Source organism: Rhamphochromis sp. 'chilingali', assembly GCF_963969265.1.
Source record: "Rhamphochromis sp. 'chilingali' genome assembly, chromosome: 22".
Taxonomy (NCBI): Eukaryota; Metazoa; Chordata; class Actinopteri; order Cichliformes; family Cichlidae; genus Rhamphochromis; species Rhamphochromis sp. 'chilingali'.
In genome coordinates, this window is record NC_137950.1 from 15,862,238 (window position 1) to 15,880,021 (window position 17,784).

Genomic DNA, 17,784 nt, shown 5'->3' on the forward strand with positions numbered 1-17,784 from the left:
TAGATTCTCTGAATTCCGGATAAACACTTTGTCCGAGACACCAAAAAAGGAGGCGTCGCCAATTCTCCAAGTACTGCTGTGTATTAATATTTATTTATATTAGTGTTAGCGGCTCAAGTTTGGGATGTTTGTGTTTTAGCTGTAGCGGAAGGAGATACAACCCCAATTCAAGAAAATCTGAAAATTGTGTAAAATGTAACTGGAAAAACAGAATGCAGTGATTTGCAAATCTTATTAGTGGTACTAAGAAGAAACAGCTGAAAGAACATTTTGTAGTTTATTTGATTTATAAGCTACAAAATGGTTTAGGGTAACTCATTTTTTGTGATCGTATAAAATGACAAAAAAAAAAAGAGTTCCCATTAATCTACCGTCTGATCAACAATCCACCAGATAAAGGCAGTGTTGCGCCAATTTGTGCAATTATTCGTGAAGACGACGAAGAAGAAGGGCGGGGAAATCCGTAGAAGAAGAAGAATGTCACTTTTCATTGGCTAGTTGGCACGCGTTTACTTCCTGCCCAACAGAGCAGCGTGTGTTTTACGCCTTGTTTCGTACTGTTGGGTGAGCAGCAGCAGTAAAGTAAAAACTTTTTAACTTAAGCTAGATCAGTCTGATAGCTTAGCGAACTAGCTAACTTTGCCACGCAGAATAACGTGGTTTAGTTTAAATGTCTGGGTAGTTTGTGTGCAGCCGGTACATCCAAGGACTTGTGTGAATGAAACAAGCTCTGTTTGAAACATGAGCCTCGCTGGAAAGAATGCAGAAGAGTCTGGTGGGTATATGCAGTTTTCTTCCCAGCATGAGAGTGCCTTTGCAAGCTCACATCTCGTTAATGGCCGTTGGATCCTTTGTCGTGGTTGACTGTGCTTTCTGTACGTGTGCAGGATGGTGCAAGAAAAACCTCCAGAAACTTCTCGCTGCAATGAAAGCCAACATCCTGGATGACAAGAAAGAGCTCAGTTATACCCATGGAGAGAGAACTCTAGACTGGGAGAAAGTGGCCTTCCCTCCTTTTTCTCCGGAGGAATGCAAACAAAAGTGGAAAGAGGTTATTCAGAAGGTGGGTCAAATTCTAACTTTAACTTAGTAACTTAGCTTGCATTTACTAGTTCAGTATCCCTAACTATTCTTTAGCAGATGTTCAAATCTTCAGTTTCACTTCAGCATTGCCTGTTTCACTGCTAAGAGCCAGACTTGAGCAAATATATGATTTACACTGTACATATCCTTGTTGTTTCTCAGATGCGGAAGGTTCGCAACCTCACAGAGCTCATTGTGGAAGCTGAAAGTGTCCTTTCTGATCCCCTCAATAACGCAAAGGTAGGTACTAGAGATGGCACGATACCACTTTAAGTCCGATACCGATATCATAAATTTGGATATCTGCCGATACCGATATGAATCCGATATAGTGTGTTTTTTAATCAATAAAACTGTTTTTGTTTTAATATCGTGCTGCATTTTGTATAAGTTCATACTCAAGTTTAAATAAACAACAACAGTAATGCTATTCTGTTATACCTGTATGTAAAAAATACACTGCACCCAAAATATTTCATAGTTCAGCAATACTGATCAATCTAATGACCTTAAACCTACTCCATCCTTCCTATTCTGGTATTTTAAAGAGTACTTAGTAGAAATATTAAGCAACTTAACTAATAGGGTTGCAAACTCCCAGCGAAAAAAAATAGGGAACCACCCTCCACCTCATGATGCTTAAAACACTTAAACTCCCAGAGAGCAGCCATTTGGCTTTTCTACCTATAAAACCTGGAGAGCAGCCAAATGGCTGGTAGGCTTTTAGCTAAGCTTTAGCTTCAGCCAAGTGGAAGCTAAATTGGCTAGTCATTCATATGTATATTAGGTTGTTACCTGGGAATTCTGGAGGGAGGGGAGTGGGGGTGTGTGATTGAGGGGGTGGGGGAGCTGCTAAAAGCTGTGCACTTCCTTTTATGTTTCATCTTGATGCATTCTCAATCATCCAGGGAAATAAATCTCCAAAAGTCACCAACTTGGAGTGTTTCAGTTTGCCATCTTAGGGAGAAATCAACACACCGTCTAAGAAGTTTTTGCGCAAGTGAAAGCGATGTGAAAAAAATTGTCCGTGGTAACATTTCTGCCCTTGTCTAGGAATGGTTCCATCAGCCTCATTACTACATTTTCAGAAAGTCTCTCCCCAGTGGGACGATTGGGGTCCTTGCCAAGATATGGGAAGACATTGCAAATGTACTTGGATTTTAGGTCGCAAGCCACCCAAAACTTGATCCCAAACTTGTCAGGTTTACTTGCAATATACTGCAGGAAACAGCACCGAGTCTTTGATGGGAAAAGCTGTTCATCAACGGTGATATGTAGACCAGGGTTGTAGCACGTGATGCAGTTGGTGACAAATGATCCCCACACACTGGAAATTGCAGCGAACATGATCGACATGGCAGCACTGAATGCACATGTGCTGTATCAAGCATGCACCGGGACGAAGGAAAGACGGGTGGACTTCCTGGTGGAGCTTGCAAGAGAGTTGGCTCACTCTCATGTAGCTGCGAAGAAGGCAAGAAAAGAACAGTTGCTTTGGACACAACCCTCCACACCTAGCCCTGGAAAAAGAGCCATGTGTCAGGTCAAACACAAATGCAAGAACAATCATGCCACTGTGCGATGTGTTCACTGCTACAGATACACATGTGGTAAATGCAGACTACAGATACCATGGCAGTGCCAGGATTGTGAGTGATTGCTGAAAATGTTGAAATGTACTCACTCACTTTTTATTATTATTTGTAAATATGTGTACAAATGGTTGGTTTTTTGTACTGTTTTTATCAATAAATCTCAGCAACAAAGGACATACACCCATGTGTGTTGATTCTCCCTAAGATGGCAAACTGAAACACTCCAAGTTGGTGACTTTTGGAGATTTATTTCCCTGGATGATTGAGAATGCATCAAGATGAAACAAAAGGAAGTTCACAGCTTTTAGCAGCTCCCCCACCCCCTCAATCACACACCCCCACTCCCCTCCCTCCAGAATTCCCAGGTAACAACCTAATATACATATGAATGACTAGCCAATTTAGCTTTCGACGTAATCAACTTTAATTTGATGCAGTGTGGGGAAAAAATGCACAGAAATAAATTATTTTTCAAGAATAATTAAATAGATTCAACATCTTTCTTCAACAGAATTGCACACTGCACAGATGGTATCTTCCCAAAGGAAAAAGTACTATAGCTTACTAGGGTATATTAGACTTAATAGTTACTATATACAGTAATGGACTGATATACATTTTACATCAGATTAAAACTCTGGGTGTAAGATTCGGATAATTACTTATTAAAAGCTCGACATTTTAAATGAGAATAAGAAAGAAAAGTATGTCTTTGTGCCCCCTTTTCCCTGTTCATGCCCTATCGGCCCCCCTGGCTAAACTTTGCTAGATCCGCCCCTACACAGTTACCAGCTGTCAGCTACATAGAAAAAGATCCTGGTGTAGAAAGTAATATTAAATAAATTCTAACAACAGCTTATCAAACTTAAACGTGCTGCTGTTGTTCAGCCGCTGGTTTCCTCTTTCTGGTGCAAAGTGGGCCAAAAACAAACAAGAGAGACGGACTCGAGACAGAAATGCCGATCAGCTGATCATTAATCAGTTTCACGATTAATAGCAGCAGGACAGGGAGGGAGAGAAAAGAGGAAGTCGCTCCATATATCGGTTGTTAAGCTTAACGTGGGAATGCTTTACAAACATTTAGAGATGAACTTACACACTTGCTTTACTTCTCTCTGGGATCACTTCCTCGGAGATGAAATGCTGGTACACACAGCCGCTCTATCACGTGAGCACACTGCTCCGACGTGCTACGGTTATGAGCCGAGTTACGCTGTGTCGCAAGTTTTGTGAGGTGCTTTTTTGATATTTAATGGATCGGATTACATTTTTTATTTCTCTCCGATATCCGATCCAGTAATTTACGTCAGTATCGGACCGATACGTAATATCGGATCGGTCCATCTCTAGTAGGTACAGAATCATAACAATTTCTATACCTCCAGTTTGTGAATAAAAATGGCCTGTGGAAAGCTGTCTTTTAAATGTCATGTGAATCGCTTTATTTACAAAAAAAAAAAATTTTTTTTATCAAAAGCGCCTCCTCAGTCTTACGCAGGACCAAAATCCAAAAGTAATGGGCTGCTTTAAAGCTCTCAGTGAATTCCAGTGTGGTTCTGTGATAGGATGCCACCCATGCAACAAGTGCAGTTGTGAAATTTTGTCGCTATTATTTATTTATTTTTTTTGCAGAGTCACTCTCTAGACATCTCCAAACTTCTTATTCAGATTAGATCAAAAAAAGAGGGTAGAGAGCTTTGAAGAGTGCATTTCCATGGCTTAGCAGCTGCATCCAAGCCTCACACCACCAAGTGCAATCATTTTTCTCTGTGTGACAATCTGATGGATGAGTCTGGGTTAGGCGTTCAGTGTGGGGTTGTTCTCTGGCCCTTAATCTCAGTGACAGAAAAGTTTAGTGCTTTAGCATACCAAAGCAATTTGCACAATTTCATGGTCCCAGCTTTTTAAGAACAGTTTGGGGACGTCCCCTTCCTGTTCCAAAAAGACTGTTTCAGCCAAATAGACCGTTTGTACCATTTAATTTTTTACCTAGTAAAAGATTATGCTTGAAATGTTTACACAGCAAGCCATGTATGTGTACTGCAGAACAACAGCTGACTGTTATAGCATTGGAACATGCCATGGCTCTGGGCAGTATCTCCTTGGCCACATGGATTACACACTGCTGGTCAGGTGCATAGCGTTAAATGTGTATTCCTTTGTTGCTTGTACTTGCCCTCTACTGAGTATTCACATTTCCGAAAAATTAGCTCCATCCAGAGTACCCGAAGAGACCCATGCCCGTAAATACCTGGTATTACAAGGAAGTCTTTTCCAAGATTAAGAAGAAGAATCCAGGGATGAGCTGTGCAGGTTTGATGAAAATCGCAAGCAAAGAATTCAGTCTGCTCCCCGACAAAAAGAAGGTAAAGTATATCAGGAGCTGTCACTACAACACTGCCTGTTCCCATCGTCAGAAAAGCTCACATTTTAAGTCATGAATTATTTACTTTTTCAGGCATTTTATCTGGAGAAATACAGGAACGCATATAAAGAATTCACGAATAAGAGGGTGGAGTTGAGGTAAAAGACAAACATACGTTCCCAGCTGTGTATGTGTGGGATTGGCCCAGTAGGCTGCCTGTACAAGAAGAAGGGGGGGGAAAGCCAAACAAATGTTTTTGTCTTTCAGGGAAAAATATGGCAAATCCCTTCAGAAGAGCAAAAGGAAGAAGGTGGTCCCTGAAAGCACCAGTGAGTCAGAGGAGGACTTTGAGGGTCTGCCTGTCAAGCCACCTATGTAAGCCATACATACACACACTTGGCTTGGCAACTGTCATGTTCATTTTATTTATAGCCTATGGCACATTTAATCAGTTCTCTCCATTACATAAGCTGTCTTTTATAGGTTAAGTTTTGATATGTGTATTTGTTTCTGCAACACAGGCCCTTTATTTACTTGGTATTGATACCAGAAATTGGTGTATTGCATAGCTCTGGTTTTCTATTCAAATTTTATGTTTGTGTTCAGTGCGTATGTTTAGCGTATTAAGAATAAAGATTATACATGGGCACAGTAATGGTGCATTAGTTTAAGACAATATTTTGTTGTTGGTGTTCTAAGTGTTGAGTTTCTTGAACAAACATGCTGGAAAACTGCATTTCTGACTGCCTGTGTGATTGTGCGGCCTGTGTTTAATGCTAACTTTGATTTAATGTAGTTTAAAATCACATCTAGTCTTCTGTGAAGAGGCTACTGAGCATGTTTGTTTGTTTTCTGTGTGTATATCTGTAGAAGTGGCTACAATTTATTCTGCAAAGAGCTGATTGGTAGTATGAGTGTCCCAACAAGAGCCTACATAAAAGAGTGGTCCCAGAGGTGGCGAAATTTAAGTGAAAAGGAGAGAAAAGCCTACAACACACGCTCCAAAGAGGTATAGCAGCATAAATTACTTTTTTTATTTTGTGATGCAAAACAAAGTTTTGAAATCAAGGTGATCTTGTTGGGTTATGTTAATAATGTCTTGAAGCAGAGTTGAACATGTAGTTCATTCATTTCAGCTGAAGATGCGGTATGAAAGTGAGATGCATACGTATCTAATGGTAAGTTCTAAGATCATAGGTGCAGCATTGCTAACAAATCTCACGGGCTTTGTGTGAATGCTGACTTTATGTTGTATTCTCATCTTCAGAGTTTAGATGAGGAGAAGCGGAACAAGGTCCTCCGCAAAACAAAGATCAGTTTTCCTACAAAGCGTAAGGTGAGAGGACTGTTCATTGCAAGTAAATGGAAAATTCGTTTAATCTGGAAGGGCGTTTGGACCTCATGCTTTGCTCTTTATTATAAATAATAACAAATGTACAGACATGTGCAAAAGTGTTGGTTCCTTTCCACTGGGAAGAAAAAGCAAAAGACCAAAGGGGCAGGAGAGCTAGCTGAGTATGGCTTGGTCCTGTGTTCAGCACTGATGCAAGAATATTCATGGTTCAAATCCACTACCAGAATGAAGGAATGACACATTGTCCTGTTAAGGTGCCAACACTTTGCCACTTTCATTTAACAGAACAAACATTTTTCTTTGATACTTTTGGGGAATTTGGAATTTGTCACCTTTTCAGCTATCTGTTGGCAATTGCCTCTAAGAGCTTTCTGTTTTCTGAGCTCTCTTTTCATTCATGTAAGTATTAACTGCGTGGCATTGAAATCAACACGTTTGTTATAAATCTGCAGATTTTCAAAAGGAAAACCAAGGAGAAAATACCCGGCGAGCCCAAGATGCCATCCATGTGAGCATAGTTGTCAAACTCACTCACCTTCAAGGATTAATTTTAACTCGACAAATGAAATCCTGAAAGACAATTTTTAATTTTATTTATTTTTATAGGTCTGTCAACGTGGCTTTCTGCCAGGATCAGATGAAAATTCTAAAAGAAAAAATCCCAAATGCAAAAGACCGCTTTGCTGCGGCCAACAAAAAATGGCATGAACTCTCCATAAAGGACAAGTCCCGGTACCAATTAAAAGTAAATGAAAAGCTGAGGAAATACTCCATCGAGCTGCAGGAGTGGTTTAAGGTAGGAAAATATTTATTTATAATTTTCATTTTTTTTTAAAAGTTTTAATTAGTATTTAAATTTTCACACTTTTGTTTTAAAGACACTGACTCCAGATGAGCAGAATGAGTATCAAAAACAGAACCCTCGTGTGAGTACCTCAAAATTCAGTCTCCTGTTTTTGTCTTTTGTTTTCTAATATAATAACATTCCTATCCATTATTGCAGAAATTAAAATATCTTGAGGACACCTTACCGAAATATTCTGACAAGGACGAACTATTTTTGAAGCAGCCATCAGTAAGTCTGAATATTTATACAGCAAACGCCAAGTAATACACCCACATGTTCAAGTTCATGCTCGTGATATGAATGCAGTCAAGTTATTCACAGGGTTTACTTATGACTCACATTTTTACATCATGCTTGAAGAGCTTCAGGTAAATGTCGGAGAAGTCAATGTAATATAGCAATGTATATTCAGGGGGAATGAGAATAAGTGATAATGGGAATAGTATAATTTGTATGATGAAGAAAATGTTCTTTAAGCTGCACTCTTCTAATTTTTTTGTATGTCACGCAGGACTCAGAAGACGAAATCATCGAGAGCAGCAGTGATGATGAAGACGACAACATACTGGACTTTGATGAGGTTTGTGAAATATTAGACCCTTTTTTCCTTCATGTTCCTTGTTATTAAAAATGATTCAGTCCATCTAAATATGAAATGTCCCCCGTTAATCTGCAGGATGATGACGACGAGGAGGAAGAAGATGATATAATGTTTGACATGTATTAATTGGTGATGAGATGGACAGCTGAAAAACCAAATGCAGAAAATTCAGATGCTGTTCTGAATTTGAAGAGAGGGAAAAGCCCTCGAGTGGGTGACAAAAACCTCACAACCTCACATTCTTCACCGTCTAAGGGTTTGTTCTGACTTCCACACTGAAGCAAGATGGTTTATATTTACATGGACGCTGCAGCGATGCTTGGAATTTTAATCTGTCTGTTGTGTTGTGAATCATTTTTTGCAAGTTAATGCATTCAAATGATGAAACACACAAAACACACTGGGGTGTTTTCAGATTCCTTACAGAAGGAAGTTTTGCCAGTTTGCAGCCTTCTTGGCAATGCCTCCTGGCACTTACGTGTCCAATTATTTAACTTTACTCTCAGTGAACACTGGGGAGTAAAAACGCCGTGCATATCGTCGATCCATAAATTTCATTTGGGAATGTTGCCTGTCTGTGATGGGGCTAATACAGATGTATTCACGCCGACTGCCAGTTTAAAATCACTAGTTCGCCTACCATGTGTGTCTTTGGACTGTGGGAGAAATCTGGAGGTGATTCTTGCTGACCACGGAGGAGTCGAGCCTAAACATTCATGTTGTGATGTACTGTGCCAACCACTGGGCCACTGAGCTGCCTTGTGTCTCTAAATGTATAGTCTGATTAAAAACAGCTTAAATCGTTTCACTAGCTTTTTTTTTTTTTCTTCACCCGTGGAAGTTCTGGTACTACTTCCACCTTTTTTGCAGTTACATACTGATTTTTCCTGCAGGTTTGAATTCAGGATTCAGAGTCTCAAATCTGTGTCTCCTGTAATTTCTGGTCTGTTTTATAGTCCATTTGAATGCTGTTTATGCTGCACACAGAGGTGGTGCTGAAAGAAAGATAAATATACTGACAGCACCTATATTTAGCTATTTTTGTAATGTGATGATACGTGTGTGTGTCATGTGGTTTCATAGAGAAGCCATTGTGAATTAGGGTGGCTAGATCCCTACAAAAGAAATGTGGGACCAAAACAGACAATTATATTTGCAAAGTTAATAAAATAAGAATAAATGGAAGCTGAAGATTATTATTATTAGTAGTAGTAGTAGTAGTAGTATGTTCTTGATAGTCTGTATTTGCCTGTATCCTGTTAATCCAGCAATTATACTGTCTGGTAACAATCTTTGGATTTCAGTCGGGATGGATCCATAGGTTGGTATGAAATGGGGAAAAATAACTAGCAAAAAAAGGACAAAAGGTATTTCTTACTAAAATGAAAACAGGCTTATCTTCATTTGACTATTAAAGAAAAAAGGGGGGGACGTCCCAGTTAAGAAGGTTCATCTTGTTATCAAACATGACTGGGAGGTTTATTATCAGTAGACACCTATTTGAGATAAAATGGTGTGATTTTCTGGATTTTTGATGGCCTTTTTTTTTTTTTTTTTTATTACGTCCCACGTGTTTTTGCGATAAATGCTGTAAGTCTGCCTAAAGATTTGTTTAATCTTGGCTGTAAAATTCAAATAACCGGGCAAAAACTAGGAGGGGTGGTGGGGAAAAAAGTGAAATAAAGGCACAGTGTAGCTCTTTGGTAAGCGGCGTGGGGGAAACACAGTCACATGCTGCCCTGGGAGGTAAACACTCGGTTGTAGTGATGTGTCGCGAACGAAATGGCTCTTAGAGCCGGATCTTTGACGTGCAGGATGCGAGCCGTGGGTTGTTGTTTTTTTTTCTTTTTCTTTCTCTGACCCTCTCTCTCACACTTTTTTCCGCTTCAGGTAAACAATCTTTTTTTTTAATTATTTGAATATATATCAGTGTTTGTGTTAAGTGATCTATGGTAGCTCTGTCTTGGAAGTTCAGTTAACGCTAGAAATGTGTTTTGGAATTTGTACCTGCTTTGGAATTTGTATGTGCTTTGTCTCTAGAGGCCACTACATATATTTTTATATAAACATATATAAATAAACCACTTTTTTTACATTAGTAATTCATTTTGTGCATAATTTTATATTATTGTTAATAATAAATTAATTAAAGCAACAAATAAACTTGAAGAGCCGGCTCTTTTTAGTGAGTTTAGGCGAAAGAGCCGGTTCTCTAAAAAGAGTCGGAAATCCCATCACTACTCTGTTGGAGTTGGTTTAGAAGAGCAGAGGAAGCAATCGCTGGTGGGAACTCGTGTAGCGATCGATTGCTCCTGCCTGATCTCTGATGTAAAGATGGGTGCCTGCCGAAACAGGTAAATAAACACAATTAATAGGGGATTTGGGTTGAGGCTGCTTTATTATCCGTCGGTGAGCTTTATGTGAGGGTTGGGGCGTCGCTTTGTCCCTTCACTCCCACCCTTGCTGGGTGTTTGTACGGGGAGTTGAAAGGCGCACAGCCGCAGTGCAGCAGCGGTGTCGGGGTTCGGGGAAGAGCCTCGTTGTTACTCTGTTTCTCCACCGTCGAAGAAAAAAACAGCAACATAATAAAATAACACAGCCAGTCACAACTAAATGTGTTGCATAGCTTCTAATTAATGTGACAGGATTAGCATGTTTGGCTAGTAGCTGTGCGTGTTGTGTAGTTGTGCTGTTGAGGGGGGTCGTGAGTACGATACCGCCTCTCCTTTAACCTCTTGGCATTTTCAATTCATCTCGCAAGCAGCCCATTCACAGCCAAGCTCTTTGTTTTCTTCTCCAAGGTTAGGGCTAAGCTACTTTCGTTACACGGTAATACTCGGAGCACCGCTGTAGCGTCACGTTTTCCTTCTTTCGTCTGTTGTTGTTGTTTGTTTGTTTGTTTGTTTGTTTGGTTTTTTGAGTTGTTGCAGTGCTTAAAAGGGGAAAAACACCCACCAACGCCAAGTTAATGTCATTTTTTTCCCCAGGTTTTAAAACGTTGGGAAGTGACTCCCTGGCAGTGTTCAACGTGCAGTTGTAAGTCCACGCATCTCACCCACAGACTGATTTGCATTCATTGTTTGCCACCGTGTTGCTTACTTGTGTATCCCTCCCGCTGCAGCCCTGTTTTGGCCAATGCTTGCTGAGCTACAGCATGACCACAGCAGTGTCTGCTCATCTGGTAGTTCTGGCAAATGAAAATGGAGGAGGTTTCAGTGTCCAGCCTGGACAACAGCAAGCTGGAGGTACAATGGCGTGGAAGCCTTCTGGTAGACTTGGAAATGCACATTGTATCTGCAGACACGTGTGGCTGAATTGCTTCAGAACAAAAACACAATAAAGCAATCAGGCAACACTGTGTGTCTTTCTCTTCCCTGCCAGGCCCTAGCTCAGGACATCCTGTCTGACCTAGTGGAGGATGCTTGCCTGGGACTTTGCTTTGAGGTCCACCGGGCAGTAAAGCAGGGCTATTTTTTCCTGGATGACACGGACCAAGAAAGTATGAGGGACTTCGGTGAGCACAGACTTTTTTCTTTTTTCTTTCTTTTCTTCTTCAGCCAAGTAAAGCTGAGTTGTTTCTTCAATATCAGCCAGTGTACACCAGAGAATAATTAACGTATAAATCAAATGACTTTATTTCGACTTCCAGAAATTGTGGACCAGCCAGGACTGGATGTGTTTGGCCAAGTGTACAACCAGTGGAAAAACAAGGAGTGTGTATGTCCCAACTGTAGCCGGAGTATTGCTGCCTCACGCTTTGCTCCACACCTGGAGAAATGTCTGGGGATGGGACGTAACAGCAGCCGTATAGCCAACCGCAGGTATGGGCATTAAAAAAGCAGCCAACACAGCTGATTTGAGACTCTGTGTGAGTAGAGGCTGTGGTAATCTCAAATGTTTTCACCGTGTTGTCTTATGAATCTGAAAACCAAGGTGTTTGACTATGGCTTCCAAGGAGCCACATGTTCTTGGCATTTTTTTAAGTGGTTTTGAGAGATGGTTCATATATTTGAAACTCCAGGCTTTCTGAAGGTCTTTCAAAGGTTTTCTTTGTACATTGGCTGCTTTAACTAGACCATTTTAAAGGAATGTTAGTTTTGTTTGCTAAGTTACTTAACACTGACCTGTGAATCATTCAAGCATATAAAAGGTGCCGAACTCAAGGACAGAACCAGTGTTGTGTCTACACATAAAAGACAACTTGGCAATGAACTAATTTTAATTTCTTACTTTTTGCAACCGGCAACCTGTAACAACAATTTGCAGTTTGTTCCAGTTTTACTTTTTGAATCTACAAAAACACCAAAGAAAACACAGTTTGACAAACCAAAATTTATTTATTTTTTTGGCACAAACAGTGATTCCCACAGCGCTATTATCCAAAAACTTGGGATATCTTGGGGTGATGTGCATTGTGTCAAAGAAACTGGACAAGTGGAGGACAAAAGAAGTAGTGGCAGACCTTTAAAAAAACAAAAAAAACTATGTACACCAAAGAGATGAAACAGGACCTGTTCATCCAAGCCTCTTCAGAAATGAACTCAGTGGAAGGCTGTCTGTCAAGAAGACATTCTTAATGAAGGGAAACAGAGAGGAAAGGCTGAGACATGCAAAATTACACAAGAACTGGACTGAAAATCCACTGAAACACGTCTGATGGAGTAATATATACATAAGTGAAATTGTGAGTATGCGCTGTGGAGGTCAGGAAAGAGGCACAGCAGTGAGTTTCTACAGCCATCTGTGAAACACATTGGAGGCCCTGTCACCACTGTGGGGAAAAAAAAAAACCCAGATATTGATTCATCATGCAATAATATCTGGAAAATAATTGGCAACAGCAAGCCAATGATCCCAATCACACTGCTAGTGCAGGTAAAGCATACCCGGATATAAAAACACACAACGGAACACCATACCGGTAAGTCATGGATTGGCCTTCCCAGAGCCAGGACCTCAATGTCGAGGCAGTGTGCGATCATCTTGAGAGAGAACAGAACAAAAAGGCATATCATAAACTTGAAACTCATTAGAATTGCCCATATTCTCTATATATACCTTATATACTCTGTTTCCATGTTTCATTAAATCACCGCACCTATCCCTCATCTTCCTAGCAAAATAAACATAAATGGAAAGGGGGGGCTCAAGACTTTTGCACAGTATTCTATATAAGCTAAATATGCTGCAGGCGTTATGCTGCCTGCAGCATAGTGAATAATGATAATCTTATGAACTCCAGAAACAAGAAAACAAAAAAAATCAGTTTCAGCCTGAAGTCGGTTTGTTTCATAATCAAACTGTTATTTGCAGTGAATAATGCTGACTCACTCCGTGTGTGTGTGTGTGTGTGTGTGTGTGTGTGTGTGTGTGTGCGCGCGCGCAATACCTTGCTTGTTCCTCTTTTACAGAATAGTCACTGGTAACAACACCAACAACAAGTCAGAGAGTGACCAAGAGGATAATGATGACGTCAATGATAACGACTGGTCTTATGGGGCAGAAAAGAAAGGTGACGCTCTCGTAGTCTTGGGCTGCGCATGCGTGAAATTTAAATGTGACTAATATTTGTTAACTCTGAGTTAAATCTCTAAAACAAATCTTTCTTTTACAGCCAAGAAAAGGAAATCTGATAAGGTACTTTTTTTTTTCATCAAACCTTATACTTTAACTAAACAAACATGTTGGGCATTGCTGCTTTAATAGCCCCAGCATTTGTCTGCATGTAAAAACTCAAAAATAAAATATTTTGTCTTTCCACCTCAGAATCCAAACTCACCAAGAAGATCCAAATCATTCAAGCATAAGAACAGTGAGTGAAAACAAGATTTTAACTTCCTGCTGGAGCTTGTCTGTATGTAATCAGATCTTAAAACAGTGCAGCTTTGCTATATGCTGTCATATGTATACTATTAGTTAAATTACCCACAGATCACTTTATAACAGTGGATACCAGAGTGAAGCATAGCAGAGTCAGCATATAGAATCATTTTCACATTACAGTGTATGAAACATGTTTTGTTCTGTCCTTATATTGGTCTGGCTGAAGGTATTATGTTTCCAGGTTACGCCTATCTGTCAGTACAGTCCATACTGTAGTGGTTTACACATTTGCCTAACAAATGAAAACTCCTCAGCCCGATCGCAGGAGGAGACACAAATCCCTTTGAGGTTGCATCAAAAAGAAAAAAGAAATCTGCCAAACCAAGCATGCAGAGCTGCCTGCTTGGCAACCCTTTAAAAATAAGGGAGCAGCCAAAAGTAGCTGCTGCTTCTACCAGTCTATCCCCATGTAAGTGATTTCAAGGGCAAAATTACACAAGAATTCCCTAATAATCTATGTCTAATAGAATAAAGTGAAGTGGTGAATTTTATTGTCCCAAATGTCAACTACGTGGTAACGTCAGCTGATTTTATTAGCCACTATTAATGAGTGTAATTCAACAGGAAACTTTGACCATATATTTGGTCGCATAATGAAGTGTTAAAGGTGTTTGGCTTCAGACTGTGGTGGCTATAAAGATATCCTGTTTTGCTTTCTCTATATGTGTCACATCCCTGACTTCATAAGATTTCTACCACACCAAAGTATGATGCGGTAGAACGTTTGGTTCTGTAGAATAAAGAAACTTCACAGTGTAGCAACATGAGGTTCTTATATAGCGCTTTTCTACTCTGAACATTCAAAGCTCTTTATACAACTTGTACATTTACCCAATCACACCCAAGCACTTTCTAAGTTGTTAATTGCTCCCTATCTAACATTCATACACATTCACACTCTGATGGACGTGTGATGCCATGTTTTATTAATGTTGGGTTAGTATCTTGCCCAAGGATATTTGGCATGCAGACTAGAGCAGACTGGGATCTAACCTTCCAGTTAGTAGCCGACCTGCTCTACCACCTGAGCTACAGCTACCCCCAGGCACCTACTGGTATAAACCAAGTGTACAACTAAAAAGAAATATTTTAAAAAAAAAACTTAACAATTTCTGCTAGCTAGCATATTATAAAAATAATTCAAAATACACTCACTGGCCACTTTATTAAATACATCTTTCTTGTGCTGGGTTGGAACCCCATTTGTGCACAGAAGTGCCCTCATGTTTCATGGCACAGGGTCAACACAGTGCTGGAAACATTCCTCAGAGATTCTGGTCCACATTGATAATGGCCAAATTGTGCCAAGGAGATATTTCCCCACACTCTTACACTGCCACCAGAAGTCTGAACAGTTGAGACAAGGTAGAATGGATCAATGGTTTCTTGTTTTTGTTTTTTTTACGCATGTTGCAGCAAAAACTAAGCCTCACCATACCAGGCAATGTTTTTCCAACCTTCTATTGTCCAAATTTGGTCAGGAAATGTGTCTTAGGTTCCTGTTCTTAGCTAACAGGAAGGGCATCCGCTGTGGTCTTCTGCTTCGAGGCTAAACATGTGCGTTCAGAGATGCTCTTCTGTGTACCTTAACTGTATTGTGGTTATTACCATACTCCAGATGTCTGGCATCAATGAGGCACTTTCACCCATAGGACTGCTGCTCATTGGATATTTTCTGTTTTCTTTAAACCACACTTAAATCATCTTTTTTTTCCTATTCTGAGGCTCAATTTTAATTTCAGCAGGCTGTCTTGAGCATCTCTACATATCTAAATGCACTGAGTTGCTGCCATGTGATTGGCTGGTTAGATATCTGCCTTAATGAGCAGTTGAACAGCTGTACTTAATAAATTGTCTGGTGCACATATAATTTAGAACCAGTAATAGTGTAGTGATTGAGACACTAAACACCAGTTGAAATCAATTATGTGTCTGGATTGAATAAATAAATGGCGCGTGTGTTCCTCTAGGCATGATGGGTCCCAGACGTCGCATGGACAACCAGGAGAGCCCACGCATGCTGATGAAAGACGAGGCATTCTCTCAATAACACAAACACACATTCTCTCACCATCGTGTGTGCGGAGATGCACACAGAGACACGCTCACGGGACGACCAACAACACTTCACCTTTGGTTCTTTATGTTGTGAAATGAATGGACGTTGATGGTTAAAGGCAACGTTTGTGGTGTTTGCTGCTCTGCAGAAGCAGTTCAGAACTCCCAACCTTATACTTGACAAATTTATTTTTATTCAGAAAATCATTGTACCAACACTTGTTTTGTTTTTTTTTAATAATTTTATGTAGTTATCATTTTCGACTGATACTTGTCACCAAATATGATTTCACTGCACAGATGTAAACTGCAGTGTAATTCATTCAGAGACGGTGTACGCTTACAGTATTTTCTTTTCATAAAATACAGAAATGATTACACAGTGGATGTCCTTATATTACCTCACATTTTACAATCTCATTCTTTGAAAAAAAACAATAATGTCAAAGACAATCCTTGCTAATGGTTTGTCTTATTTTCACCTTTCACTGTCTGAATTTCTCAAACAGAATTTAAAGACAAGCATCTCTGTCGTTCACCTGTGGAAACTTGTTTCACAATGTTCAGGACACGAACTCCTTAAGTGTAGAAGCAGGTATTTGGTGCAGAAAGCAGGTTTCTTCATTTTTCTTTTTTTTTTTCTTTTTTGGTGGGATAGAGTTGCTTGTTTTCTAGCATTGAAATATGTCTTTGTATCATGTGTTTACATTGTAAAGGGTTACATGTGTCCTTGGTGTGATGTGATAGTGTAAATATTCTAATAGTTGAATTGCTGCTATCATGGCTCAGTTTGTTTCATCTGTCTAGCAAAATAAATGATTTGTTATCTGTCCTGTGTTTTCACATTCATTTTAACAAAAGTATAAAATGTATAAAACAGCAACCAAGTACATGGAATTAATGTCTAACTGATCAACAGGGGGTGCTGTTGATCAGATGATGTACACATGCTTCTGTTGCTAGATGTGGGGCTAAATATTATCTTGGTTAGTGTGGTTGTAGGTCATATTCTCAGAAAACTGTCATGTTGTAAACACAGCCATGTTCATACAGTTCAAGCTTCTTATTCAGAGTTCATTGTGCCAAGGGGGAGCTGATAATGTTGTTTTGTGTAGCCTTCCTAAACTCTGCAGTACAGGCATTAATGTAGCCCATAGGTTAAAAGATTTTGATGAGCAATAGTTCTCAAGGCTTTCTGAAAGTCTTTCAAAGTTTTTCTTTAAATGTGGGCTGCTTTGTCACTCATATTCATATTCAGTCCTTGTACCTGACCATCTTTGGGAGAATGTTTTTTTTCTCTTTAAATTCAAGCATAAAAGGGGGCATTTAACTCATGGGAGGAACCAGTTTTATGTCTGCATATACCAGATAGCTTAGCACAGGACCAGTTTTAAAGTGGCACTTTTTTAGACACAAATAATTCCAAAGATAACACAGTTTGAGTATGTTACAGCAACAAGCTGGTTTCTAAAGAGCTACTAGCTGAAGACTTGGCATAATTTGGTATTAGGTGCAAGAAAAACTGGACAAATAGAGGGGGGGGAGTGCCAAGCCTAAAACAAATATCTACAACAGATGAACAGTAAACAGAAAAAATCCAGAAAAACTGACAGAGGATCTATGTACCGTTTACTGAAGGCTCATCAGAAGTAACCTCAGAGGAAGGTTGGCCATCAACAAGCCATTCTTAAGGAAGGGAAATGGAGAGAAATGCCTGAGGTATGCAAAACTTCACAAGAATTGGACAGTACAGAGGAGGTTAGGGGAGTGGTAGAACAGTGGGTGTCTACAGTCATCTGTATAACATGGTGGAGGCTCTCTCGAGGTTTGGGGCTGTGTTTCAGCAAATGGTGTTGGGGATCGCTTTAAAATTAATGGAAAAGTACCATCATATTTAGATCCACCATGCAATGCAATCTGAGAAGTGTCTGACTGGCAGTGACATCATTTTTTAGCAGGAAGGTAATCCCAAACAAAGAAGAGCTTTGAATGTCCCTC

General features: G+C 39.8%; 2 protein-coding genes across 4 annotated transcripts; both read left to right on the top strand.

Annotated features, from left to right (window-relative positions):
* The first annotated feature begins 503 nt into the window (after nucleotides 1–503).
* On the top strand, nucleotides 504–9,699 carry LOC308391063 (nucleolar transcription factor 1-like). The gene is made up of 15 exons (XM_080873496.1): nucleotides 504–775; nucleotides 888–1,063; nucleotides 1,246–1,323; nucleotides 4,889–5,044; nucleotides 5,137–5,201; nucleotides 5,311–5,418; nucleotides 5,914–6,052; nucleotides 6,180–6,221; nucleotides 6,311–6,379; nucleotides 6,850–6,905; nucleotides 7,004–7,193; nucleotides 7,276–7,323; nucleotides 7,401–7,472; nucleotides 7,756–7,824; nucleotides 7,921–9,699. The coding sequence occupies exons 1-15, from the start codon at nucleotides 742–744 to the stop codon at nucleotides 7,969–7,971; spliced, it is 1,353 nt and encodes a 450-aa protein (XP_080729622.1). The 5' UTR covers nucleotides 504–741; the 3' UTR covers nucleotides 7,972–9,699.
* Nucleotides 9,700–10,081: 382 nt separating this feature from the next.
* atxn7l3b (ataxin 7 like 3b) lies at nucleotides 10,082–16,618 on the top strand. 3 transcript variants are annotated; one of them, XM_080873498.1, is made up of 9 exons: nucleotides 10,082–10,199; nucleotides 10,833–10,881; nucleotides 10,967–11,090; nucleotides 11,227–11,359; nucleotides 11,495–11,666; nucleotides 13,257–13,357; nucleotides 13,460–13,482; nucleotides 13,612–13,657; nucleotides 15,699–16,618. In XM_080873498.1, the coding sequence occupies exons 3-9, from the start codon at nucleotides 11,040–11,042 to the stop codon at nucleotides 15,776–15,778; spliced, it is 606 nt and encodes a 201-aa protein (XP_080729624.1). In that variant the 5' UTR covers nucleotides 10,082–10,199; nucleotides 10,833–10,881; nucleotides 10,967–11,039; the 3' UTR covers nucleotides 15,779–16,618. The 3 variants fall into 3 exon arrangements, with proteins under 3 accessions (XP_080729624.1, XP_080729625.1, XP_080729626.1); XM_080873499.1 differs by lacking the exon at nucleotides 10,082–10,199 and adding an exon at nucleotides 10,351–10,674; XM_080873500.1 differs by lacking the exon at nucleotides 10,082–10,199 and adding an exon at nucleotides 10,351–10,646.
* The last annotated feature ends 1,166 nt before the right edge of the window (nucleotides 16,619–17,784 follow it).